We start from the raw sequence: 26,333 nt of genomic DNA on the forward strand, positions 1-26,333 counted from the left end.
TTTGGTTAGGTGCTGTTCGCGCCTTTCCCTCCCTATTCCCGGCTCCGTACCGTCTGCGGGTTTCGGGGTCGGGGCGGGGTTTAGTTGGGGCCGAGACTCGGGCGGTTTTCGGGGCTGCCCCTTTCGGAGTGGGGACGGAGGTTTTCGAGCCTGTGACTCCTGCCAAGGCTTCTGGGTCTTACCAGCAGCCCATTCTTGCTGCCTTTCCCATGGACTCTTGCTTTTCTTTAAGGGCGGAGGGCTTGGAGGACGGCTCTGCCCCGGGGCCTCTGTTGCTGGTTCCCGGGGCTGTGGGGGATGCCTGCTAGCAGTTCTGGGGCGGTTTGCCCCTGCCTGGGTTTTCTGCTTTTGGGCGGAGTTTTTCACCCATCCAATCTGCTAGCTTCCCACATTTGCTGGCGTGTTTTTGTGTATTTAGCGTCAGTTACAGCCCCTGCTGGCGGCCGTTTCGTCTGCCGGTTTCCCGGTGTGGCCACCAGGGCGGCGTTGCGGTTTGTTTACATGCGACTGGGTGTGCGAGCGAGCGTCTCGGGTGAGTTTTCATTTTTTTTCAGGGTTTTTGTTCTGTTGTCGTTTCTTTGCTTTTCTGGTGTTTTCTGCCCGTTTCCTGTTCCTCTGAGAACGTTTGAGTGTTGATTTTACACCGGGTTTTCCATTTTGTCTGTTTTGGGTCTGGGCCCTTGGGTTTGGGCTCAGTGTCCCTGGCTGTTATGCTTGCTTGTTACACTTTGTCCCTCAGTTTCCCTGGGGGTTCTGTCTGGGGGCTGTGCTTTGCTTTTCTTTGGTGTATCTCCGCCGGCAAATGTGGTGGTTTGGGCTCCCCCTGGTTCGATTCCGGGTTCCTTTGGGTTCTTTGGTTTTGTTCCGGAGGTTTCTTCCTCTTGGGCCCCCTTTGTGGGTTCAGGGGGCTTTGTTTCCTTGTGTGTGACCCAGTTCTGTCTTCTGGAGTTCCGGAGTTTTCCTGGCTTGCAGACTGATCTTTTTGGGTCTTGGCACGTGTTGTGGTCGTGCTGGGACTTTGAGGTTTTGTTGTCGAGGTGGGCCTTTTGATGCAGTTTTGTGCCTTCTGCCTGGCTGGCGTGGTGCTCTCTGCCCACTGGTCGGCGGTTTGTAATTTTCTTTTCACATGTATGTGTGTGTGCACATGTACATGTGTACACTCAGACTCTCAACTATATAGACTCATTCCTCTCAATGTTTGCTGACGACGCCAAAATTATGAGAAGGATTAAGACAGAGGAGGACAGCTTGAGGCTTCAAGAAGACCTGGACAAGCTGCAGGAATGGTCGAACAAATGGATGTTAGAGTTTAACCCAAGCAAATGTAATGTAATGAAGATAGGGGTAGGAAGCAGGAGACCAGATACAAGGTATCACTTGGGAGATGAAATACTTCAAGAGTCAGAGAGAGAGAAAGACCTGGGGGTTGATATCACGCCAGACCTGTCCCCTGAAGCTCATATCAAGAGGATAACATCAGCAGCATATGCCAGGTTGGCTAACATAAGAACAGCCTTTAGAAACTTGTGTAAGGAATCTTTCAGAACATTATATACCACATATGTCAGACCAATCCTGGAGTATGCGACTCCAGCATGGAGTCCATATCTAGTCGAGCATAAGACTAAACTGGAAAAGGTTCAAAGGTTTGCCACCAGACTAGTACCTGAGCTGAGAGGTATGAGCTACGAAGAGAGAGTACGGGAATTGAACCTCACTTCGTTGGAAGACAGAAGAGTTAGGGGGGACATGATCACCACATTCAAGATTCTCAAGGGAATCGACAGGGTTGATAAAGACAGGCTATTTAACACAAGGGGCACACGCACTAGGGGACACAGGTGGAAACTGAGTGCCCAAATGAGCCACAGAGATATTAGAAAGAACTTTTTTAGTGTCAGAGTGGTTGACAAATGGAATGCATTAGGAAGCAATGTGGTGGAGGCTGACTCCATACACAGTTTCAAGTGTAGATATGATAGAGCCCAATAGGCTCAGGAACCTGTACACCTGTTGAGAGGCGGGACCAAAGAGCCAGAGCTCAACCCCCGCAAGCACAACTAGATGAGTACAACTAGGTGAGTACACTGTGTGTGTGCACATGTGTATTTGCATACACACGTGTGTGTAACATACCTTGTGTGTATGTGTATATGTATATACAGTACATAATATGTATATATGTGTGTATGTATACTTTTTCTTTCGGAAGGGGCTCTGTTCCCTTCTTTGTTGACGGGGCGCTGGGGGAGCAGCTTGCTCTGTTGACTCTCGCATGGTCCTGCAGTTAGTGGGCGCTTTTGGTTGTCTTACGGCCTCTGGTGGTGGCATGTTTCCGTCCCTGGTTCGGACCTGGCTGTGCCTTGTTTAGGGCTCTTAGGCCGCTCCTTGTCTTTCCCTCCAGAAGTGTTGATGCTGCTGTGGTCCCGCCTTCGGCTGTTAATGAGGGGGGTCCCGGGTTGCTTGAGTAGTTGTGCGGGAGTCTGAACTTCGACGTGCTGGTCTGCCCGCGGGGTCAGGTTTGGCTTTGGCGTCTGTTTGGTTCCTTCGGAGACTCCCTTTCCGCCTCTCTTGCAATCGTTGGGTTCGTTCCTCTGGGGCTCTTGTGTTGGTGCTGCGTTACCAGCTTCCTGTAGCCGGTTAGGGAGCTGGTCGGCCAAGCGGACAGCACGCTGGACTTGTGATCCTTTGGTCCCGGGTTCGATCCCGGGCGCCGGCGAGAAACAATGGGCATAGTTTCTTTCACCCTATGCCCCTGTTACCTAGCAGTAAAATAGGTACCTGGGTGTTAGTCAGCTGTCACGGGCTGCTTCCTGGGGGTGGAGGCATGGTCGAGGACCAGGCCGCAGGGACACTAAAGCCCCGAAATCATCTCAAGATAACCTCAAGAAGAATCCTCTTTGGGGTTTTCGGGGTTCCGTGCCTTGGCACCTCTCCGAGCCTTCGCTCGATGTGTTCAAGGACGGGTCTTCTCTCGGCTGGGGCTTTGTGACCAGTGTTCACCAGATTGGCCGGGGATGTGCTCACTGTCTGTCCGTCGGGCTCACAGCCCGGTTTGGAAGTTCGTGGCTGTCTGGTTTGCGCTTTGGAGGGTTTGGGTCACTCGGTGCTCTACCATTCAGCTCCATTCGGACTGTTCTCTGGCGGTTCTTTGCCAGAACCACAGGGTTTCTCTTAAGTGTTGACCTTTGGGGTTGGTTCCTTAGTGGCTCGTTTGCTGGATTCACGGGGTTTGGCTAACCGTGAGGTTCATGTACGGGGTGTGTCCTGCAACCTGGCGGACAGCTGTCTCGGTTCATTCCTCTGTTCACGGATTGGCCAGTCGTCGCCAACTCGTTTTGTTGCCTCTGCCGGATGTATGGACTCCTGGCCATGGACGTTCTCGAGTCGGTGTGGTCTTGGCGTCGCCCCTTTTTTATGTGGCGCCCTAAAAAAGCAGTATGAGGACATGTTTAGCACAATAAACAACATGAAAGTGGAAGATCCAGACAATTTCTTTATGCGGGATATTCAAACCCCTGTAAATATAACTGATATAAACACGAGCGCACTAGACTTTGAAAGAGAGATTAAAAACATGCCCATGCACTCGGTCCCAGGTCCAGATTCATGGAATTCAATATTTATAAGGAAATGCAAAGTGCCGGTAGCACAGGCACTCAGTATAGTGTGCAGGAAGAGCTTGGACACGGGGGAGATACCAGATGCACTTAAAGTAGCAGACATAGCCCCTCTACACAAAGGAGGGAGCAAAGCATTGGCAAAGAATTATAGACCAGTTGCACTAACATCGCACATAATAAAAGTATTTGAGAGAGTGATTAGGAGTCAGGTCACCAATTTCATGGAGACCAATGACCTTCACAACCCAGGCCAGCATGGATTTCGAGCAGGAAGATCATGCCTCTCACAGCTACTTGAGCACTACGACAAAGTCACTGAGGCATTAGAAGAATAACAGAATGCTGATGTGATATACACGGACTTCGCAAAGGCTTTCGATAAATGTGACCATGGCGTGATAGCACACAAAATGAAGTCAATGGGAATAACCGGTAAAGTAGGACGCTGGATACTCGGTGTTCTGTTAAACAGGACTCAGCGAGTAATGGTCAACCATATAAAATCTAGTCCAAGCGCAGTTAAAAGCTCTGTTCCTCAGGGTACAGTCCTTGCACCGCTGCTGTTCCTTATTCTCATATCAGATATAGACAAAAATACAAGTCACAGCTTCGTATCATCCTTTGCAGATGAAACAAAAATCAGTATGAAAATTACCTCGGCTGAAGCCATTGAAAAACTTCAAGCTGATATTTATAAAGTTTTCGACTGGGCATCAGAAAATAACATGATGTTTAACCTTTCAATTGCGCATCGCATCATATGATGCTTTGACCGACTTGCAGTAAATTGCGCATCGCATCATATGATGCTTTGGAGTACTACGCAAGATTTAAACGGCCCGCGGATATACGGGGTTCACCACACCTTCATCAGGGCTCTTGTAAACAGACGCCATTTTAAAAAAAAATCGTGGGCCAAACTCCCGGGTGTTAGGGGCCTCAGTATTGAGTGAGCTACCAAGCCTGACGCACGCAGCATGAGCAAACAGCACTGCTGTTCAGCTTGTGACCACAGCATCGCCTAAAAATGCCATAATATACTTGTTCATGCTATTATGTAGCGATATTATTACAGAAGACCCCTGACTGTGATAAAACTGACCAGGGTTCTGATAATAGCAGGATTGTGGTGATATTTAGCGCTGTGCTCCATGGAGGGAGGAGTAATGCTGTGGGAGGGAGGGTGGTGGCGATGTCTTCTGACTGTGTGTGGCCACCTTTTATTGACTGCACTCACCATACCAGCTTAGTGGTTCGCTATGGTGAACACAAATGTAGATACTTATATATAACGTGTGTATAGTGTGAGATAACAGCGAGAGTAGGTGGTTGGGAGCCGCCATTTTGGTGAGGGAGGTGGCGTCGTCTGCAGGACTTATCATGTTGTTTACTGATGACCACGATGGTCTTTGGGCACCATACCAGTTTACTTGTACAAGTATGGTGAATAAAACAGGTAGATATTTATATATAATGTGTGTATATAGCGTAATAACACCACAAACAGTATTGTTGTAGGAGAAATATTAGTGCGTCTGGCCTTGAGGGCAGCCGCCACCAGCTAACTGTGTGAGTAGCTACGTCTCTCTGCCTTTACTCACCATACAAGCTTAGATGTACAGTTATGGTGAACGAAACATGTAAATACTTATATATAACGTCTGTATATAGAAGCAAAAACAGTATGGTGGGTGGAGAATGGTGGCAAGGCAGGTGAGGTGAGGTGAGGGAGGGAGTGGCAGCCAGTGGCAGCCAGTCACTGCCTGCCACTGCCACTGCCACTCAGCATACCAACTTAGTGGTTTGTCATGGTGAACAAAACATGCAGATACTTATATATAACCTGTGTATATAGTGTAATAACCGACAAAGTATTTGTTCACTGTTTGATGAACATAATTGAATCAACAATATGCACACCATATTTTTGAGTACAGCGATGATTCACTCATTTTATTATATAAATATATCACACTACACACTATTGAATAATATTACAGCAAAAAACTACGAAAAATCAATCAGAGACATTGAAATAATTAATTAATTATCTCTTTGTGGAAACTCTGGCCTGACAGCTGGCGATCAACAGACCGCCTGGGGACGCACGCTGAGTCAGCGCCTGATTTCTGTCACACTTCCCCGCCCTATAGTGGGCAATATATGCCACTTACGATTTTTTTATTATTTTTCCCGTGATCAGTGAACACAAATTAACAGGTTAGGAAGAAAAAATAATTTTTTTTTTTTGGTATGCGCCTGTGGGTGTCAAATGGTATATAGCTATGCGCCATTTAAGGGTTAACAGTGATAAATTCCAGGTACTCAGATACGGTAAAAATGAGGACCTTAAACATAATACAGGGTACAAAACACAATCAAATGTGCCCATAGTAGGAAAACAGCATGTAAAGGATTTGGGAATAATGATGTCTGACGACCTAACGTTTAGGGAGCATAACCAAGCAAATATTGCAACAGACAGAAAAATGATAGGATGGATTACGAGAACTTTCAAATCCAGGGATCCCATCACATTGGTTGTACTCTTCAAGTCACTTGTGTTGTCCCGTCTCGAGTACTGCTCAGTACTCACTTCCCCCTTCAGAGCAGGAGAGATTGCTGAAATAGAGGGAATACAGAGAACATATACAGCACGCATAGACGCGATAAAGCACCTAAATTATTGGGATCGTCTCAAAGCCCTCCAAATGTACTCACTAGAAAGAAGACAAGAGAGATATCAAATAATATACACCTGGAAGATACTGGAGGGCTAGGTACCAAATCTACACAGTAAAATAACAACGTAGTGGAGTGAACGATATGGAAGAAAATGCAGAATAGAACCAGTGAAGAGCAGGGATGCCATAGGCACAATCAGAGAACACTGTATAAACATCAGAGGTCCATGGTTGTTCAACACCCTCCCAGCGAGCATAAGAAATATTGCCGGAACAACCGAGGACATCTTCAAGAGGAATCTAGATTTATTCCTCCAAGGAGTGCCGGACCAACCGGGCTGCGGTGGGTATGTGGGCCTGCGGGTCGCTCCAAGCAACAGCCAAGTGGACCAAACTCTCACAAGTCAAGCCTGGCCTCAGGCCGGGCTTGGGGAGTAGAACAACTCCCAGAACCCCATCAACCAGGTATCAACCGGGTATTTACCCCGCCTGCGAGGCGTTCACGGTGGATGCTTTTCGGCAGGATTGGTCGAGGTGGGGGGTACCTGTTCCTCTTCTCCCGGTCCAGCTGTTGCTTCGGGTTCTGGCTCGGTTGGAGCCCATTCCCACGAGAGTAGTCCTTATGGTTCCTTGGTGGCCGGCCCAGCTTTATTTTCAGACGCTGCTTGATAGGTGTCCAAACCCAGGGCATTTTCCCGCAGCTCCGCCTCTTTCGGCAGGTCGTATCAGTCCTGTATGTGACTGGTACGGCCTTCTCCTCGGCTCTTCGCGTCTGGTATTTTGACGTGGGTATCACCATCTGTGGTGATCAGGTGGCTTTGTTGACAGTGTCCCACCTGTGAGCTTCGTCTTGGCGACAGTATGACGTTCCTGGTGTTCTATGCACTTTTTCTTGCTCTTCGTAGGTTGTCTTCTCTTTTGCATCGGGTTCTCTTGTCCTTTCTTGGGTTTTCAGGACTACAGTTATTTGATGTTTCTTACTGTCGCCTCGTTTTGTGCAGCGTTGGCGGAGCCACTCCGGCTTGCGTTCAGGGTGGACGTCATATCTGCCCCGTTTCGTACACTTTCTCGTGTTTTGTTTCACCTCCGGCCTGCTCATGCGTCGCTGAGCTGTCCTGGTCCTTGATCAGGGTGCCTCCTTATCTTCTCAGTTTGTGGTAGCCCCTTCAGTTCAGGTTTCTGCTCTTTGGTACTGGTGGTAGGTTTGTACGTTTGCAGCCTTTCTCCGTCCTGGCGATGGTCGAGAAGGCTGCTTTCAGGAGGGGTTCTTGGGTTATTGATGCTTGATTGGTTTGGCCGGGGGTGCATCCTGTGTTGTCCGGTTGCGCTTTTTGCCGTTACCTGCGTACAGTGTCTGGGGATGCGCTTTGGGTTGATCCGGTTCCCCTCGTTCCTGTTTCAGTGCTCGGGTCTCCCAGGTCGTCCGCAGAGTTTTTCAGTTTTCCAGCCTGCGGTCTGTCCTTGTGCCCGTGCTGTTCGGACGTTTGCAGCTTTTACTGCTGTGTTGGTGACGTCTAGGGCTCATTTCGGGCACAGGAATTTGAGGGTTGCACAGGTTCTTGGCCGCCCATTCTTTATGCGCGTGTGCTCCTGTGCTTTCTTGTAGCCTTGGGTCGCAAGTTGCAGGCTGTTGTCTCGGCTTCGCGTTGCAGAGTTTGTGGCGGCCGCCTCCCGGGTTAGCCCTTTCTTTTCCTTTTCTTTGGGTATGAAGCTCCAGGAAGCCGTAGGGGCTCCCCACAGAAAACCAGCGTTGAATGTAATGAAAACCCATTATCTGGGTGAGCCCCAGAGGCTCCCTGGCAACCCTCCCTCCCACCGGTCGGTGGTTTTTTCACGTTGGTTGAAGCTTAGCTTCTGAACTGAAGCTAGGAAGCCGGCGCGGTAGGTCCGGGGCTCCCCCCTTCCCCTCTCGGGGCGGGGAGGGCTGCGCGGATGATCGGCGTGGCAGTAAAGTGTGATGTTTGCTTGTTTCCTTGGGATTGTAGGGAGTTTCTACCTCTCTATTTATTTTTTTGTTTTAGTTTTTTACCATGTGGGGTTTGTTTTGTTATGCCTACCTTTCTGGGTGCCTAACCCCGGTTGATGGCAGATAAGGAAAACCCCCAACCATATGGGGTTTTCCAGGGCCATTACTCCCTGAAACCTCTCTGAAGGGGCCAGGTTCTGGCGCTGGTCCCTGGTAGGTCTGAACTCCTTAGCTAATGTCCCGGTCTAATATAACATACATTAGCCCGATAAGCTCCAGGGAGCCTCCGGGGCTCATCCAGAAAATGGCGTTTCATTACATTTAACGCTGTTTTTTTTTTATGCTCCCAGCGAGCATAAGAAATATTGCCGGAACAACCGTGGACATCTTCAAGAGGAAACTAGATTGTTTCCTCCAAGGAGTGTTGGACCAACCGGGCTGTGGTGGGTATGTGGGCCTGCGGGCCGCTCCAAGCAAAAGCTTGGTGGACCAAACTCACAAGTCAAGCCTGGCCTCGGGCCGGGCTTGGGGAGTAGAAGAACTCCCAGAACCCCATCAACCAGATATCAACCAGGTGCCATGGTTTCAGTGGCGTGTGTGTCATCTGCGCTGTTGAAGCTGTTTGCGCCGATCCTGGGGGTTGCGGTGTCGCAGTTGTTCACTTCGCGTCTCGCTTGTCAGCAGGTTGTGCTGACAAGTTTCCTTGTTAGAATCTGCTTGGGCCTTGGCTCTTAAGTTTTCATCGTAATTTTGTCCCTTGCTGTTTGCAGTTGCAGTCGGGCAGTTTCTGCAAGTAGCCTCTTCTAGTTGTCATCTGATGTCGGACTTGTTGATTCTTTGGGGATTTTGGGGGGTTCCTCCTGGAGGGGTCGTGCCTGAGCTGGGAGTTCGTCTTGTTGTGGTAGGCCACTGGTGCCAGTTTCTGGGCTGGCGCCGCCTGCAGGCCGGTCTTCGTCTGGTCAGTGAGGTGATTGCTCTGTGCATAAATCGGGTTCTCGCAAGGGGTTCTCTCATATGTGGGCTTTTTGAGTTGTTTCCGATGGCCTGCAGTGACGTTGGGTGGCCCCCCTCCTCTTTCGGGGGGTTCGGGGCTGGGGGGGCAGGCCTCTTCTCCTGTGGTCTGTCAGGTCATCTCAAAGTGGGTACACTTGGGCGTGGTCGAAACGACAGCGTCACTCAGGTGGGTTTCCCATCTGTTCACAGTCCCAAAACGGGACTGTGCAGACCTGCGGTTCATTCTGGACTTGTCCTATCTGATCTCCTGGGTCTATTGTCCCTCTTTTCGGATGACTACTCTGTCCCAAGTCCGGCTTTTATTGAAGCAGGGCACTTTGATGGTGTCTCTGGACCTCCAGGACGCGTATTGGGTCATCCCGATTCAACTGTGGTTCAGGGATTGGCTCGGTTTTGTTGTGGTGCGTCTCAGTTACTGCTTTCGTTGTCTCCCGTTCGGGTTGAACCTGGCACTTCGCGTGTTCACACTCCTTAATCGGGTCGTGGTGGCCCCTCTGCAGCTCTTAGGTCTTCGGGTGCTGACCTACCTCAACAACTGGCTGGTCTGTACTTCCAGTCAGTCCGCTTTTCTGCTTGCCAGGGATCTGATTCTTTCCCAGCTCACAGGGTTCCCAGCTCACAGTCCCATCTGGTTTCCTCTCAGGTTCGGACTTGGCTGGGTCTTGGCTCTCCGACCGCTTCCTTATCTTTCCTTTCAGAGTATTTGCTTCGGCTACACTCCCGCCTTTGCTTGTTTCTGGGAGGCTCACGGGTCACTTGGCGGTTGCTCGAAGGTTTGTCCGGGAGCCTGAACTTTGATGTGATGGCTACCTGGCAGGTTGGGTTCAGCTTTGTCGGCTGTTGTAGTTCCTTCTGGGATGTCCCTTCCGCCTCTCTCGCAACCACTGGGTTTGGCTTCCTGGGCCCTTGCATCACCGGCTGTGTCGTCGGCTTCCTTTAAGGGTTTTCGGAGTTCAATACCTTAACACTTACCCGAGCCCTCACTCATTGTGTTCCCGGACGCGTCGTCTCTTGACTGGGGGTTTTCTGACCAGTGCTCACCTCCCGGGTAAGTCTCTTTTCCTTTATCTTTGGTTAGGTAGCTCAGGGGAGCCAGAGAGGCTTTCCACAGAAAACCAGCGTTGAATGTAATGTAACGCCATTTACTGGGGTAGACCCAGAGGCTCCCCGGCAACCCTCCCTCCCTCCAATCAGCGTTTCTGATATTCAGCCACTGAACTGGGGTTGGGTAGCCAGCACAGCGGCTGCTTGATACCTGCTTGATGGGGTTCTGGGAGTTCTTCTTCTCCCCAAGCTCAGCCCGAGGCCAGGCTCGACTTGTGAGAGTTTGGTCCACCAGGCTGTTGCTTGGAGCAGCCCGCAGGGCCACATACCCACCACAGCCCGGCTGTGGTGGGTATGTGGCAATATTTCTCATAGTCGCTGGGAAGACGTTGGTATCCGGCAATATTTCTCATAGTCGCTGGGAAGACGTTGAACAACTGCGAACCTCTGATTTTTATAGTGCTCTCTGATTGTGCCTATGGCACCTCTGCTCTTCACTGGTTCAATCTTGCATTTTCTTCCTTATTGTTCACTCCAGTACGTTGTTATTTTACTGTGTAGATTTGGGACCTGGCCCTCCAGTATTTTCCATGTGTATATTATTTGGTATCTCTCTCATCTCCTTTCTAGAGAGTACATTTGGAGAGCTTTGAGACGATACCAATAATTTAGGTGTTTTATCTCGTCTATGCATGCCGTATATGTATTCTGTATTCCCTCTATTTCAGCAATCTCTCCTGCTCTGAAGGGGGAAGAGAGTACTGAGCAGTACTCGAGACGGGACAACACAAGTGACTTGAAGAGTACAACCATTGTGATGGGATCCCTGGATTTGAAAGTTCTTGTAATCCATCCGATCATTTTTCTGGCCGACGCGATATTTGCTTGGTTATGCTCCCTAAACGTTAGATCGTCGGACATCATTATTCCCAAATCCTTGACATGCTGTTTTTCTACTATGAGAAGATTCGATTGTGTTTTGTACCCTGTATTATGTTTCGGATCCTCATTTTTGCCGTACCTGAGTACCTGAAATTTATCACTGTTATGCATCATGTTATTTTCTGCTGCCCAATCGAAAACTTTGTTGACATCTGCTTGTAGTTTTTCAATTTCTTCAGCAGAGGTAATTTTCATGCTGATTTTTGTGTCATCTGCAAAGGACGACACGAAGCTGTGACGTGTATTTCTGTGGGGAGCCCCTATGGCTCCCTGGAGCTTATCGGGCTAATGTATGTTATGTTTGACCGGGACATTAGCTAAGGAGTTCAGACCTACCAGGGACCAGCGCCAGAACCTGGCCCCTTCAGAGAGGTTTCAGGGAGCAATGGCCCTGGAAAACCCCATATGGTTGGGGGTTTTCCTTATCTGCCATCGACCGGGGTTAGGCACCCAGAAAGGTAGGCGTAACAAAACAAACCCCACATGGTAAGAAACTACAACAAAAACCGAACAGAGAGGTAGAAAACTCCCTACAATCCCAAGGAAACTAGCAAACAAGCAAACATCACACTTTACTGCCGCGCCAATCGTCCGCGCAGCCCTCCCCACCCCGGGAGGGGGAGGGGGGAGCCCCGGATCTACCGCGCCGGCTGCCAAGCTTCAGTTCGTTCGCTAATGTCAACCGGGATTGACGCTTCTCTGGCCTCAGTTTCCTAGGCGGTGTTTGCCTTGTGTGGCGTTCACTGCCGTGTGTTGTGTTGTGCGGTGGCCAGGAGTACTTCATCAGTACCGGGGCTGCATGTGCTTAGTGGCTGACTTCCCTAAGCGCCCTGTGAGTACTGCCCTTGCGTAACAGGGTTATCTTCCCTGGGGCGTTCGGGAACCATTCCCGTAGAGGTTCTTGTTGCTCGGCATTTGCCTCGCCCTTGGGGCCAGCTGGGGCTTGGGGCCAGCTGGGGCTTGGGGCCAGCTGGGGCTTGGGGCCAGCTGGGGCTTGGGGCCCTTGTTTGGCCCTGGGTAGGGATTGGTATTGTGCTGGTTAGGGCGTCAAAGTGTTGCACAGCCTGCCACCTAAGCGGCGGCCGGTTTCTGTTGCCTCTGGAGACGGTGTACTTTTGCGGGGTTTTTCTTTTGTTTTTAATTTTTCATGCCTGGTGGGGGTCTGCCTAAGGTGGTTATAGTTCCACTGGTAGTGTTTGGCGGCCCTCTGCTAGGCCCCCGTGATTGTACACGTCTCAGGGGTTTTCAGTGCTATAATCTACCCTCATGTTATGTTTGGGTTTCTTAACCGGTTAGCAACACCTTGCCCGGGCTTCCCGTAGTTGTTACCCTACGGGCCCTGGAAACCCGTCTGGGCTCGGGGGACCATTGAATGTGTCTTCCGGGTTCCAACCCGTCTTGTACGGGATCGTTGGTTGCTGTTCCCTTGTCTCCGGGTGACAGTCGCCATTTTTACCTCCGTCATGCTGCCTGTTGGGTCACTGACACCTTGACCCTGAGTCTTGCGAGAGATTCTCTGCTTGTTCTCCAGTACTCTCCTGATGTTATTACTGTTCAGAGTACAGGCGGCATCCGTGTTGCAAGCTAGGTTAGGTTGCTGCAACATGCTAGGTTGGTTTCCCACTCGAATGCCCCGTGGCCGCCCCGTTTGGTTAGGTGCTGCTCGCCCCTTTCCCTCCATGTTCCCGGCTCCGGACCGTCTGCGGGTTTCGGGGTCGGGGCGGGGTTTAGTTGCGGCAGAGACTCGGGCGGTTTTCGGGGGCTGCCCCGTTCGGGTTGGGGACGGAGGTTTGAGCCTGTGCCTCCTGCCAAGGCTTCTGGGTCTTACCAGCGGCCCTTTCTTGTTGCCTTTCCCATGGACTCTCGCTTTTCTTTAAGGGCAGAGGGCTTGGAGGACGGCTCTGCCCCGGGGCCTCTGTTGCTGGTTCCCGGGGCTGTGGGGGATGCCTGCTAGCAGTTCTGGGGCGGTTTGCCCCTGCCTGGGTTTTCTGCTTTTGGGCGGAGTTTTTCGCCCATCCAGTCTGCTAGCTTCCCACATTTGCTGGCGTGTTTTTGTGTATTTAGCGTCAGTCACAGCCCCTGCTGGCGGCCGTTTCGTCTGCCGGTTTCCCGGTGTAGCCACCAGGGCGGCGTTGCGGTTTGTTTACATGTGTCTGGGTGTGTGAGCGAGCGTCTTGGGTGAGTTTTCAATTTTTTTTCAGGGTTTTTGTTCTCCTGTTGTCGTTTCTTTGTTTTTCTGGTGTTTTCTTGCCGTTGCCTGTTCCTCTGGGAACGTTTGGGTGTTGATTTTGGGTCTGAGCCTTTGGGTTTAGGCTCAGTGCCCCTGGCTGGTATGCTTGCTCCCACACCTTGTCCCTCGGTTTTCGGTCTGTTGGGACCGTTTTCCCAGGGGGTTCTGCTGGGGGCTGTGCTTTGCCTTTCAGTGGTGTTCTCCGCCGGCAAATGTGGTGGTTTGGGCTCCCCCTGGTTCGATTCTGGGTTCCTTTGGGTTCCTTGGTTTCGTTCTGGAGGTTTCTTCCTCTTGGGCCCCCTTTTGTGGGTTCAGGGGACTTTGTTTCCTCGTGTGACCCGGTTCTGCCTTTTGGGGTTCCGGGGTCTTCCTGGCTTGCAGACTGCTCTTTTTGGGTCTTGGCACATGTTGTGGTTGTGCTGGGACTTTGCGGTTTTGCTGTCGAGGTGGGCCTTTTGATGCAGTTTTGTGCCTTCTTTGCCTGGCCGGCGTAGTGCTCTCTTGCCCACTAGTCGGCGACTTGTACTTTTACAATATATGTCCTCACTTAGTTGTGCTTGCGGGGGCTGAGCTCTGGCTCTTTGGTCCTGCCTCTCAACCATCTATCAACAGGTGTATAGGTTCCTGTGCCTCTTGGGCTCTATCATGTCTACATGTGACATTGTATGGGGGTCAGCCTCGTTACTTGTGTGTGGAGTCACCACATTACTTCCTGGTGCTTTCCTGTTACCATTCTGACACTTAAAATAAATAAAAAAAAAAATATAATAATTCTATCTGTGGCTCTTTTGGGTACTCAGTTTCCACCTGTGTCCCCAAGTGCGTGTGCCCCTTGTGTTACATAGCCTGTCCTTATCAACCCTGTTGATTCCCTTGGGTATCTTGAATGTGGTGATCAGGTCTCCCCTCACTTCATCTTCCAGCGAAGTGTGGTTTAATTCCCGTAGTCTCTCCTCATGACTTAGGTAGTGTACGTTTTCTTTCAGAAGGGGTTCTGTTCCCTTCTCTGTTGACTGGGCGCTGGGGGAGCAGCTTGCTCTGTTGCCTCTAGCTTGGTCCCGCTGTTGGTGGGCACTTTGGGTTTTCTTCCGACCTCTGCTGGCGTCGGAGGACGGCTTCTTCCCCTTGGGGGGGGTTCAGAGCTGGCGGGGTGGGCTTCTTCCCCTGCGCTTCGTCTTTTCCTCTTTGTGGGTGCGTGGGGCGTGGTCGATCCGCCTCATCCTTCTGGGCTTCCCGTCTGCTCTTTGCAGTCATGAGCTTTTCCCGTCTGCAGTTCTTCTGGACTTCTTCAGTCTGCGCCCTGGATCCTCTGCCCTCCTCGGAGGACTGTTGTCTCCTGTTCAGATTCTGTTGGGGCCGGGTGCCTGGAAGGTGGCCCTGGACCTCTAGGTCACTTCTTGGCACGTTCCTCTCCAGTTTTTCTGGGGCTAGCACGGTTGGTGGTGGGGCTTCAGGTTTGCTGTTTTTATTGCCTTCCCTATTTTGTAATGGGCACTTCGTATACTCTTTGCATCTTTAGTGGATCTTAGTGCCCTGTCTGAGTCTGAGATTCGGTGTCTGGCCTACCTCGACGACTGGCTGGTGTGGGCTCCCAGTCAGTCCGCTTGTCTGCTCGCCAGGGTATGGTTCTTTCCAGATCGCCGGGTTTTGTTTCCTGGTGATCTGGAGGTTTTTCCATCTGTTTCCGTCCCGGGTTCGGACCTGGGCCTTGTTTAAGGCTCTTGGGCCCCTCATTGTCTTCCCTCCCGAAGTGTTACTGCGGCTGTGGTCCCGCCTTTGGCTGTTCAGGAGGGGGTCCCGGGTTGCTCAGCGGTTGCTTGGGCGGTTGTGCGGGAGTCTGCACTTCGGCGTGCTTGTCTGCCCGCGGAGTCGGGTTTGGCTTCGGCGTCTGTTGGTTCCTGCGGAGACTCCCCTTCCGCCTCTTACGTTCATTGGGTTCCTCCGGGGATCTTGTGTTGGTGCTGCGTCACCTGCTTCCTATTTGGGGTTTTCGGGGTTCCATGCCTTGGCACCTCCCCGAGCCTTCGCTCGATGTGTTCACGGATGGGTCGTCTCTCGGCTGGGGCTTTGTGACCAGTGCTCACCAGGTCGGCCGAGGTTGATGGAGTCTGTCTGTCCGTCGGGCTCACAGTATGGTTCGGGTGTTCATGGCTGTCTGGTTTGCGCTTCAGGAGGGTTTGGGTCACTAGGTACTCTACCATTCAGCTCTGCTTAGACTGTTCTCTGGTGGTTCTTGCCGGAACCACAGGGGTTTGGCTAACCGTGTGGTTCATGTCCGGGGTGTGTCCTGCGTCCTGGCGGACAGCTGTCTCGGTTCATTCCTCTTCGTGGGTTGGCCAGTCGTCGCCGATTCGTTATGTTGGCTCTGTCGGGCATATGGACTCCTGGCCATGGATGTCTTCGGGTCAGCGTGGTCTAGGCGTCGCCCATTTTGTAGCACCCTTCCCACCTGCGAGGACTTCACGGTGGATGCTTTCGGCAGGACTGGTCGAGGTGGGGGGTACCTGTTCCTCTCCTCCCGGTCCAGCTGTTGCTTCGGATTCTGGCTCGGTTGCAGCCCATTCCCACAAGAACAGTCCTTATGGTTCCATGTTGGCCGGCCCGGCCTTCTTTTCAGACGCTTCTTGATAGGTGTCCGTACCCGGGGCGTTTTTCCTGAGGCTTCGCCTCTTTCAGCAAGCCGCATCGGTCCTGTCCCTGACTGGTTCGGCCTTCTCCTTGGCTCTTCGCGTCTGGTATTTTGACGCGGGTATCACCATCTCTATGGTGTTCAGGTGGCTTTGTTGACGGTGTCCCACCTGCGAGCTTCGTCTTGGAGACAGTACAGTATGACGTTTCTTACGTTTTCTCGTGTTTTGTTTCCCCTCCGTCCTGCTCATGCGTCGCCTGAGCCATCCTGGTCCTTGTTCAGGGTGCCTTCTTATCTTCCCCTCAGTTTGTGGTAGCCCCTTCGGTTCAGTTTCCTGCTCTTTGGTATTGGTGGTAGCTTTATACGTGTGCAGCCTTTCTCTGTCCTGGCGACGGTAGAGACGGCTGCTTTCCGGAGGGGTTCTTGGGGTCTTGGTACTTGATTGGTTTGGCCGGGGGGTGCGTCCTGTGTTGTCCGGTTGTGCTTTTTGCTGTTGCCGGCGTACCGTGTCTGGGGATGCGCTGTGGTTGATCCGATTCCTTCGTTCCCTGTTTTCAGGGCTCGGGTCTCCCAGGTCGTCCGCAGAGTTTTCCTTCTTCCAGCCTGCGGTCTGTCTTTGCGCCCGTGCTGTTCAGACGTTTGCAGCTTTTGCTGCTGTGTTGGTGACGTCTCGGGCGCAGGGATTTGTGGGTCGCACAAGTTTTTGGCCGCCCATCCATATGTGCGTCTGTTCTTGGGCGTTCTTGTTGCCTTGGGTCGCAGGTTTGCGACCGGTTGTCTTGGCTCGCAGGTTTGCGACCGGTTGTCTTGGCTTTGCGTTGCAGAGTTTGTGGCAGCCGCCTCCCGGGTTAGCCCTTTCTTTTCCTTCTCTTTGGGTATGAAGCTCCAGGGAGCCGTAGGGGCTCCCCACAGAAAACCAGCAGTTGAATGTAATGAAATGCCATTTTCTGGGTGAGCCCCGGAGGCTCCCTGGAAACCCTCCCTCCCACCGGTCGGCGGTTTTTTCGCGTTGGTTGAAGCTTAGCTTCCGAACTGGAGCTTGGCAGCCAGCGCGGTAGGTCCGGGGCGGGGAGGGCTGCACGGACGATCGGCGCGGCAGTAAAGTGTGATGTTTGCTTGTTTGCTAGTTTCCTTGGGATTGTAGGAAGTTTTCTACCTCTCTGTTCGGTTTTTGTTGTAGTTTCTTACCATGTGGGGTTTGTTTTGTTACGCCTACCTTTCTGGGTGCCTAACCCCGGTCGATGGCAGATAAGGAAAACCCCCAACCATATGGGGTTTTCCAGGGCCATTGCTCCCTGAAACCTCTCTGAAGGGGCCAGGTTCTGGCGCTGGTCCCTGGTAGGTCTGAACTCCTTAGCTAATGTCCCGGTCTAACATAACATACATTAGCCCGATAAGCTCCAGAGAGCCTCTGGGGCTCACCCAGAAAATGGCGTTTCATTACATTCAACGCTGGTTTTTTGTCTATATCAGATATGAGAATAAGGAACAGTAGCGGCGCAAGGACTGTACCTTGAGGTACAGAGCTTTTAACAGTCGCTTGGACTCGATTTTATCTGATTGACTGTTACTTTTTGTGTTCTGTTCGACAGGAAATTGAGTATCCAGTGTCCTACTTTTCCAGTTGTTCCCATTGACCTCATTTTGTGAGCTATCACCCCCTTGTCACATGTGTCGAACACCTTTGCAAAGTCTGTGTATACAACATCTGCATTTTGCTTTTCTTCTAGGGCTTCTGTGATTTTGTCATCGTGGTTGAGTAACTGTGACAGACAGGATCTTCCCGCTCTAAATCCATATTTTCCTGGATTGTGCAATTCATTGTTTTCCATAAAACTAGAAATTTGATTCCTAATCACTCTTTCAAACACTTTTATTATGTGTGATGTTAGTGCAACTGGCCTATAATTTTTTGCCAAGGCTTTACTCCCCCCCTTGTGCAACAGAGCTATATCTGCAGATTTAAGTGCTGCTGGTATCTCCACTGTATCCAGGCTCTTTCTCCATATTATGCTCAGTGCTCTCGCTACTGGTACTTTACATTTCTTTATCAATATTGAATTCCATGAGTCAGGCCCAGGAGCTGAGTGCATAGGCATATTGTCGATTTCTCTTTCAAAGTCTTCCGAGTTTGTGGTAATATCCGTTATATTATCTGCAGCTTGAATGTCATTCATAAAGAAGCTGTCTGGGTCATCAACTTTCATGTTGTTTATTGGTGTGCTAAACATAGCCTCATACTGACTTCTTAGAATTTCACTAATCTCTTTGTTGTCCTCTGCGTTCGTACCTTCATTTGTAATTATCGGTCCAATACTGGTCGAGGTTTTTTTATTTTGATTTTGCGTATGTGAAAAAATATTTTGAATTTTCCTTATCTCTTGTATAGCTTTCTGTTCAATTCCATTTCCTCAGACTCATACGATCGCTTCAACGTTTGTTCTATTTCTTCGATCTCCCTGCTTAGGCTTATTTTCCTTGCTTGTGATAGTTGTGTCTGCCGAAGCATTTCCGTTATTTTTTTCTTCTCCTGTAGTCGTCTGCATTCGCTTTCTAGAGTGATCCTCTTTCTGCCCCTCCTCACAGGCACGTGCTTCATGCAGACCTTGTAAGCTTCAGCTGTCAGTTGAGCTATTCCCTGTAATTACCTAAGTGTAATTACCTAAGTGTAGTTACAGGATGAGAGCTACGCTCGTGGTGTCCCGTCTTCCCAGCACTCTTTGTCATATAACGCTTTGAAACTACTGACGGTCTTGGCCTCCACCACCTTCTCACTTAACTTGTTCCAACCGTCTACCACTCTATTTGCGAAGGTGAATTTTCTTATATTTCTTCGGCATCTGTGTTTAGCTAGTTTAAATCTATGACCTCTTGTTCTTGAAATTCCAGGTCTCAGGAAGTCTTCCCTGTCGATTTTATCAATTCCTGTAACTATTTTGTATGTAGTGATCATATCACGTCTTTTTCTTCTGTCTTCTAGTTTTGGCATATTTAATGCTTCTAACCTCTCCTCGTAGCTCTTGCCCTTCAGTTCTGGGAGCCACTTAGTAGCATGTCTTTGCACCTTTTCCAGTTTGTTGATGTGCTTCTTAAGATATGGGCACCACACAACAGCTGCATATTCTAGCTTTGGCCTAACAAAAGTCATGAACCTGTGTGTGAGTTTTGTCGCTTAAGACCGTCTCCCATTGAATGGTTGCAAGGTCTACATTTATTTTTTCCCAGTCAATCCTCTTATTGTTGAAATTTAATTGATTGAATACCACTTCTCGCTTGTTGGGTCTCTTAGACCTACTACCGTTATTTATGCTAGTTCGCACTTCAATGAGCTTATGGTCTGAGTATGAAGTATCTGAGATTGTGATGTCTCTGATTAGTTCATCATTGTTTGTGAATAACAAGTCTAGTGTGTTTTCGTTCCTAGCTGGTTCTGTAATCTGTTGATTGAGCGAGAATTTGTCACAGAATCTCAAAAGTTCTCTGACCTGTGGTTGGTTATTTCCCGGGTCATTCCCTGCTTTGATATTTGTGTTTGCCATTCTTCATCTTAGACTCGGTAAATTGAAATCTCCAAGGAAGATAATATCTGGAGCTGGGTTTGCTAGGTTGGCAAGTATGTTCTCTATTTTGTGCATCTGCTCTGTGAATTCCTCAACCGTTGTATCTGGCGGCTGTGGTGATGTCATGCTTGTTTTCTGATTGGAGAGTTCTGCTTGCTCGTTCGGATTTCGGTTTGCAATGTTTAACCAGCTGTAGTTTGTTTTAGGATTCCTACCTCTCTGGGTGCCTGACCTGATAGATGGCAGACATAGACTGCTTCCAACTACATGGGGGTGTCTATAGGCCATTACTCCTCGTGCCTCTCTGAGGAGGCCAGGTTCTGGCTCGTGGTCCCCAGTAGGCTTAAAACTTCATTGATTGACTGTTCTCACGGTCTAATATAAACACATCAGCCCGGTATAGCTCCAGGGAGCCTGCGGGTGTCGCCAAGAAAATTGCATTTCATTACATTCAATGCTGTCGTTTTTCAAGCTTATTTATCTAATGCCATGAACTATGAAGCAGGATGGTGATGCTGGCAGTGGGCACAATAGCCTTAGAAAAAGGTAAAAAATAGTTTGCAAATATTTATTAAACAAAATAGTTTCCGGAGGGCACAGTAGTGTACATGAAGCTTTTTGTAATGTAGGTTGATAATTAATTGGTGTGTCCTATCCAATTTTACTAGGGACCACCACCTGGCGGACAACAAACAAGTATGCAGCCTCCTCAGCAACAGTCAGCCATGACAGGGCCACCACAACAGCAGCAACAGCAGCCTCCCGCTCAACAACAGGTGTCACAGCAACAGCAACAAGTGCCAGTACAACAGCAGCAGTCTATGGTTAATCAGGTAAGTATTTGCCTTTACCAAACGTGTCTTTAAAATTATTATTTTGTACAATTCTGGGAAAACTAGGCTACAGGTAGTAGAATATAGTCTGGAGCATGTAGGCTACAGGTAGTAGAATATAGTCTGGAGCATGTAGGCTACAGGTAGTAGAATATAGACTGGGGCATGTAGGCTACAGGTAGCAGACTATAGTCTGGAGCATGTAGGCTACAGGTAGTAGAATATAGTCTGGAGCATGTAGGCTACAGGTAGTAGAATATAGACTGGGGCATGTAGGCTACAGGTAGCAGACTATAGTCTGGAGCATGTAGGCTACAGGTAGTAGAATATAGTCTGGGGCATGTAGGCTACAGGTAGTAGAATATAGTCTGGGGCATGTAGGCTACAGGTAGCAGAATATAGTCTGGGGCATGTAGGCTACAGGTAGTAGAATATAGTCTGGAGCATGTAGGCTACAGGTAGTAGAATATAGACTGGGGCATGTAGGCTACAGGTAGCAGACTATAGTCTGGAGCATGTAGGCTACAGGTAGTAGAATATAGTCTGGGGCATGTAGGCTACAGGTAGTAGAATATAGTCTGGAGCATGTAGGCTACAGGTAGTAGAATATAGTCTGGGGCATGTAGGCTACAGGTAGCAGACTATAGTCTGGAGCATGTAGGCTACAGGTAGTAGAATATAGTCTGGGGCATGTAGACTACAGGTAGCAGAATATAGTCTGGAGCATGTAGGCTACAGGTAGCAGACTATAGTCTGGAGCATGTAGGCTACAGGTAGCAGAATATAGTCTGGAGCATGTAGGCTACAGGTAGCAGACTATAGTCTGGAGCATGTAGGCTACAGGTAGCAGAATATAGTCTGGAGCATGTAGGCTACAGGTAGCAGAATATAGTCTGGAGCATGTAGGCTACAGGTAGCAGAATATAGTCTGGGGCAAGTAGGCTACAAGTAGTAGAATATAGTCTGGGGCATGTAGGCTACAGGTAGTAGAATATAGTCTGGGACATGTAGACTACAGGTAGCAGAATATAGTCTGGAGCATGTAGGCTACAAGTAGTAGAATATAGTCTGGGGCATGTAGGCTACAAGTAGTAGAATATAGTCTGGGGCATGTAGGCTACAGGTAGCAGAATATAGTCTGGAGCATGTAGGCTACAGGTAGCAGACTATAGTCTGGAGCATGTAGGCTACAGGTAGCAGAATATAGTCTGGAGCATGTAGGCTACAGGTAGCAGAATATAGTCTGGAGCATGTAGGCTACAGGTAGCAGACTATAGTCTGGAGCATGTAGGCTACAGGTAGCAGAATATAGTCTGGAGCATGTAGGCTACAGGTAGCAGAATATAGTCTGGGGCAAGTAGGCTACAAGTAGTAGAATATAGTCTGGGGCATGTAGGCTACAGGTAGCAGAATATAGTCTGGAGCATGTAGGCTACAGGTAGTAGAATATTTTCTGGGACATGTAGACTACAGGTAGCAGAATATAGTCTGGAGCATGTAGGCTACAAGTAGTAGAATATAGTCTGGGGCATGTAGGCTACAAGTAGTAGAATATAGTCTGGGGCATGTAGGCTACAGGTAGCAGAATATAGTCTGGAGCATGTAGGCTACAGGTAGCAGACTATAGTCTGGAGCATGTAGACTACAGGTAGCAGAATATAGTCTGGAGCATGTAGGCTACAGGTAGCAGAATATAGTCTGGAGCATGTAGGCTACAGGTAGTAGAATATAGTCTGGGACATGTAGACTACAGGTAGCAGAATATAGTCTGGAGCATGTAGGCTACAGGTAGCAGAATATAGTCTGGAGCATGTAGACTACAGGTAGCAGAATATAGTCTGGAGCATGTTGACTACAGGTAGCAGACTATAGTCTGGAGCATGTAGGCTACAGGTAGCAGACTATAGTCTGGAGCATGTAGACTACAGGTAGCAGAATATAGTCTGGAGCATGTAGACTACTGGTAGCAGAATATAGTCTGGAGCATGTAGACTACAGGTAGCAGAATATAGTCTGGAGCATGTAGGCTACAGGTAGCAGAATATAGTCTGGAGCATGTTGACTACAGGTAGCAGAATATAGTCTGGAGCATGTAGGCTACAGGTAGCAGAATATAGTCTGGAGCATGTAGACTACAGGTAGCAGAATATAGCCTGGAGCATGTAGGCTACAGGTAGTAGAATATAGTCTGGAGCATGTAGACTACAGGTAGCAGAATATAGTCTGGAGCATGTAGGCTACAGGTAGCAGAATATAGTCTGGAGCATGTAGGCTACAGGTAGTAGAATATAGTCTGGGACATGTAGACTACAGGTAGCAGAATATAGTCTGGAGCATGTAGGCTACAGGTAGCAGAATATAGTCTGGAGCATGTTGACTACAGGTAGCAGAATATAGTCTGGAGCATGTAGACTACAGGTAGCAGAATATAGTCTGGAGCATGTAGGCTACAGGTAGCAGAATATAGCCTGGAGCATGTAGGCTACAGGTAGTAGAATATAGTCTGGAGCATGTAGGCTACAGGTAGCAGAATATAGTCTGGAGCATGTAGACTACAGGTAGCAGAATATAGTCTGGAGCATGTTGACTACAGGTAGCAGACTATAGTCTGGAGCATGTAGGCTACAGGTAGCAGACTATAGTCTGGAGCATGTAGACTACAGGTAGCAGAATATAGTCTGGAGCATGTAGACTACTGGTAGCAGAATATAGTCTGGAGCATGTAGACTACAGGTAGCAGAATATAGTCTGGAGCATGTAGGCTACAGGTAGCAGAATATAGTCTGGAGCATGTTGACTACAGGTAGCAGAATATAGTCTGGAGCATGTAGGCTACAGGTAGCAGAATATAGTCTGGAGCATGTAGACTACAGGTAGCAGAATATAGCCTGGAGCATGTAGGCTACAGGTAGTAGAATATAGTCTGGAGCATGTAGACTACAGGTAGCAGAATATAGTCTGGAGCATGTAGGCTACAGGTAGCAGAATATAGTCTGGAGCATGTAGGCTACAGGTAGTAGAATATAGTCTGGGACATGTAGACTACAGGTAGCAGAATATAGTCTGGAGCATGTAGGCTACAGGTAGCAGAATATAGTCTGGAGCATGTTGACTACAGGTAGCAGAATATAGTCTGGAGCATGTAGACTACAGGTAGCAGAATATAGTCTGGAGCATGTAGGCTACAGGTAGCAGAATATAGCCTGGAGCATGTAGGCTACAGGTAGTAGAATATAGTCTGGAGCATGTAGACTACAGGTAGCAGAATATAGTCTGGAGCATGTAGGCTACAGGTAGTAGAATATAGTCTGGAGCATGTAGACTACAGGTAGCAGAATATAGTCTGGAGCATGTAGGCTACAGGTAGTAGAATATAGTCTGGGACATGTAGACTACAGGTAGCAGAATATAGTCTGGAGCATGTAGGCTACAGGTAGCAGAATATAGTCTGGAGCATGTTGACTACAGGTAGCAGAATATAGTCTGGAGCATGTAGACTACAGGTAGCAGACTATAGTCTGGAGCATGTAGACTACAGGTAGCAGAATATAGTCTGGAGCATGTAGACTACAGGTAGCAGAATATAGTCTGGAGCATGTAGACTACAGGTAGCAGAATATAGTCTGGAGCATGTAGACTACAGGTAGCAGAATATAGTCTGGAGCATGTTGACTACAGGTAGCAGAATATAGTCTGGAGCATGTAGGCTACAGGTAGCAGAATATAGTCTGGAGCATGTAGACTACAGGTAGCAGAATATAGTCTGGAGCATGTAGACTACAGGTAGCAGAATATAGTCTGGAGCATGTAGACTACAGGTAGCAGAATATAGTCTGGATCATGTTGACTACAGGTAGCAGAATATAGTCTGGAGCATGTAGACTACAGGTAGCAGAATATAGTCTGGAGCATGTAGACTACAGGTAGCAGAATATAGTCTGGAGCATGTAGACTACAGGTAGCAGAATATAGTCTGGATCATGTAGGCTTCAGGTAGCAGAATATAGTCTGGAGCATGTAGACTACAGGTAGCAGAATATAGTCTGGAGCATGTAGACTACAGGTAGCAGAATATAGTCTGGAGCATGTAGGCTACAGATAGCAGAATATAGTCTGGAGCATGTAGGCTACATGTAGCAGAATATAGTCTGGAGCATGTAGACTACAGGTAGCAGAATATAGTCTGGAGCATGTAGACTACAGGTAGCAGAATATAGTCTGGAGTATGTAGACTACAGGTAGCAGAATATAGTCTGGAGCATGTAGGCTACAGGTAGCAGAATATAGTCTGGAGCATGTAGACTACAGGTAGCAGAATATAGCCTGGAGCATGTAGGCTACAGGTAGTAGTATATAGTCTGGAGCATGTAGACTACAGGTAGTAGAATATAGTCTGGAGCATGTAGACTACAGGTAGCAGAATATAGTCTGGAGCATGTAGGCTACAGGTAGCAGAATAGTGTCTGGAGCATGTAGGCTACAGGTAGCAGAATATAGTCTGGAGCATGTAGGCTACAGGTAGCAGAATATAGTCTGGAGCATGTAGGCTACAGGTAGCAGAATATAGTCTGGAGCATGTAGACTACAGGTAGCAGAATATAGTCTGGAGTATGTAGACTACAGGTAGCAGAATATAGTCTGGAGCATGTAGGCTACAGGTAGCAGAATATAGTCTGGAGCATGTAGACTACAGGTAGCAGAATATAGCCTGGAGCATGTAGGCTACAGGTAGTAGAATATAGTCTGGAGCATGTAGACTACAGGTAGTAGAATATAGTCTGGAGCATGTAGACTACATGTAGCAGAATATAGTCTGGAGCATGTAGGCTACAGGTAGCAGAATAGTGTCTGGAGCATGTAGGCTACAGGTAGCAGAATATAGTCTGGAGCATGTAGGCTACAGGTAGCAGAATAGTGTCTGGAGCATGTAGGCTACAGGTAGCAGAATATAGTCTGGAGCATGTAGGCTACAGGTAGCAGAATATAGTCTGGAGCATGTAGGCTACAGGTAGCAGAATATAGTCTGGGGCATGTAGGCTGCAAGTAGTAGAATATAGTCTGGGGCATGTAGGCTACAGGTAGTAGAATATAGTCTGGAGCACGTAGGCTACAGGTAGCAGAATATAGTCTGGGACATGTAGGCTACAGGTAGTAGAATATAGTCTGGGGCATGTAGGCTACAAGTAGTAGAATATAGTCTGGAGCATGTAGGCTACAGGTAGTAGAATATAATCTGGGGCATGTTGGCTACAAGTAGTAGAATATAGGTTGGGGCATGTAGGCTACAAGTAGTAGAATATAGTCTGGGGCATGTAGGCTCCAAGTAGTAGAATATAGTCTGGGTCATGTAGGCTACAAGTAGTAGAATATAGACTGGGGCATGTAGGCTACAAGTAGTAGAATATAATCTGGGGCATGTAGGCTACAGGTAGTAGAATATAGGTTGGGGAATGTAGGCTACAAGTAGTAGAATATAGTCTGGAGCATGTAGGCTACAGGTAGTAGAATATAGTCTGGGTCATGTAGGCTACAAGTAGTAGAATATAGTCTGGAGCATGTAGGCTACAGGTAGTAGAATATAATCTGGGGCATGTAGGCTACAGGTAGTAGAATATAGGTTGGGGCATGTAGGCTACAAGTAGTAGAATATAGTCTGGAGCATGTAGGCTACAAGTAGTAGAATATAGTCTGGGTCATGTAGGCTACAAGTAGTAGAATATAGACTGGGGCATGTAGGCTACAGGTAGTAGAATATAATCTGGGGCATGTAGGCTACAGGTAGTAGAATATAGGTTGGGGCATGTAGGC

The 26,333-nt window shown here is 48.9% G+C and overlaps 1 protein-coding gene across 1 annotated transcript in view; it reads left to right on the plus strand.

Annotated features, from left to right (window-relative positions):
• LOC123766092 (double-stranded RNA-binding protein Staufen) overlaps positions 1 to 26,333 on the plus strand; it is a 343,924-nt gene that overhangs the window by 261,746 nt on the left and 55,845 nt on the right. Inside the window, exon 15 of the mRNA XM_069321293.1 lies at positions 20,361 to 20,525. Within this exon, the coding sequence (XP_069177394.1) occupies positions 20,361 to 20,525 (165 nt within the window). The remainder of the gene's footprint in view (positions 1 to 20,360; positions 20,526 to 26,333) is intronic.

The sequence above is a fragment of the Procambarus clarkii genome, chromosome 9 (genome assembly GCF_040958095.1).
Source record: "Procambarus clarkii isolate CNS0578487 chromosome 9, FALCON_Pclarkii_2.0, whole genome shotgun sequence".
Classification (NCBI taxonomy): domain Eukaryota; kingdom Metazoa; phylum Arthropoda; class Malacostraca; order Decapoda; family Cambaridae; genus Procambarus; species Procambarus clarkii.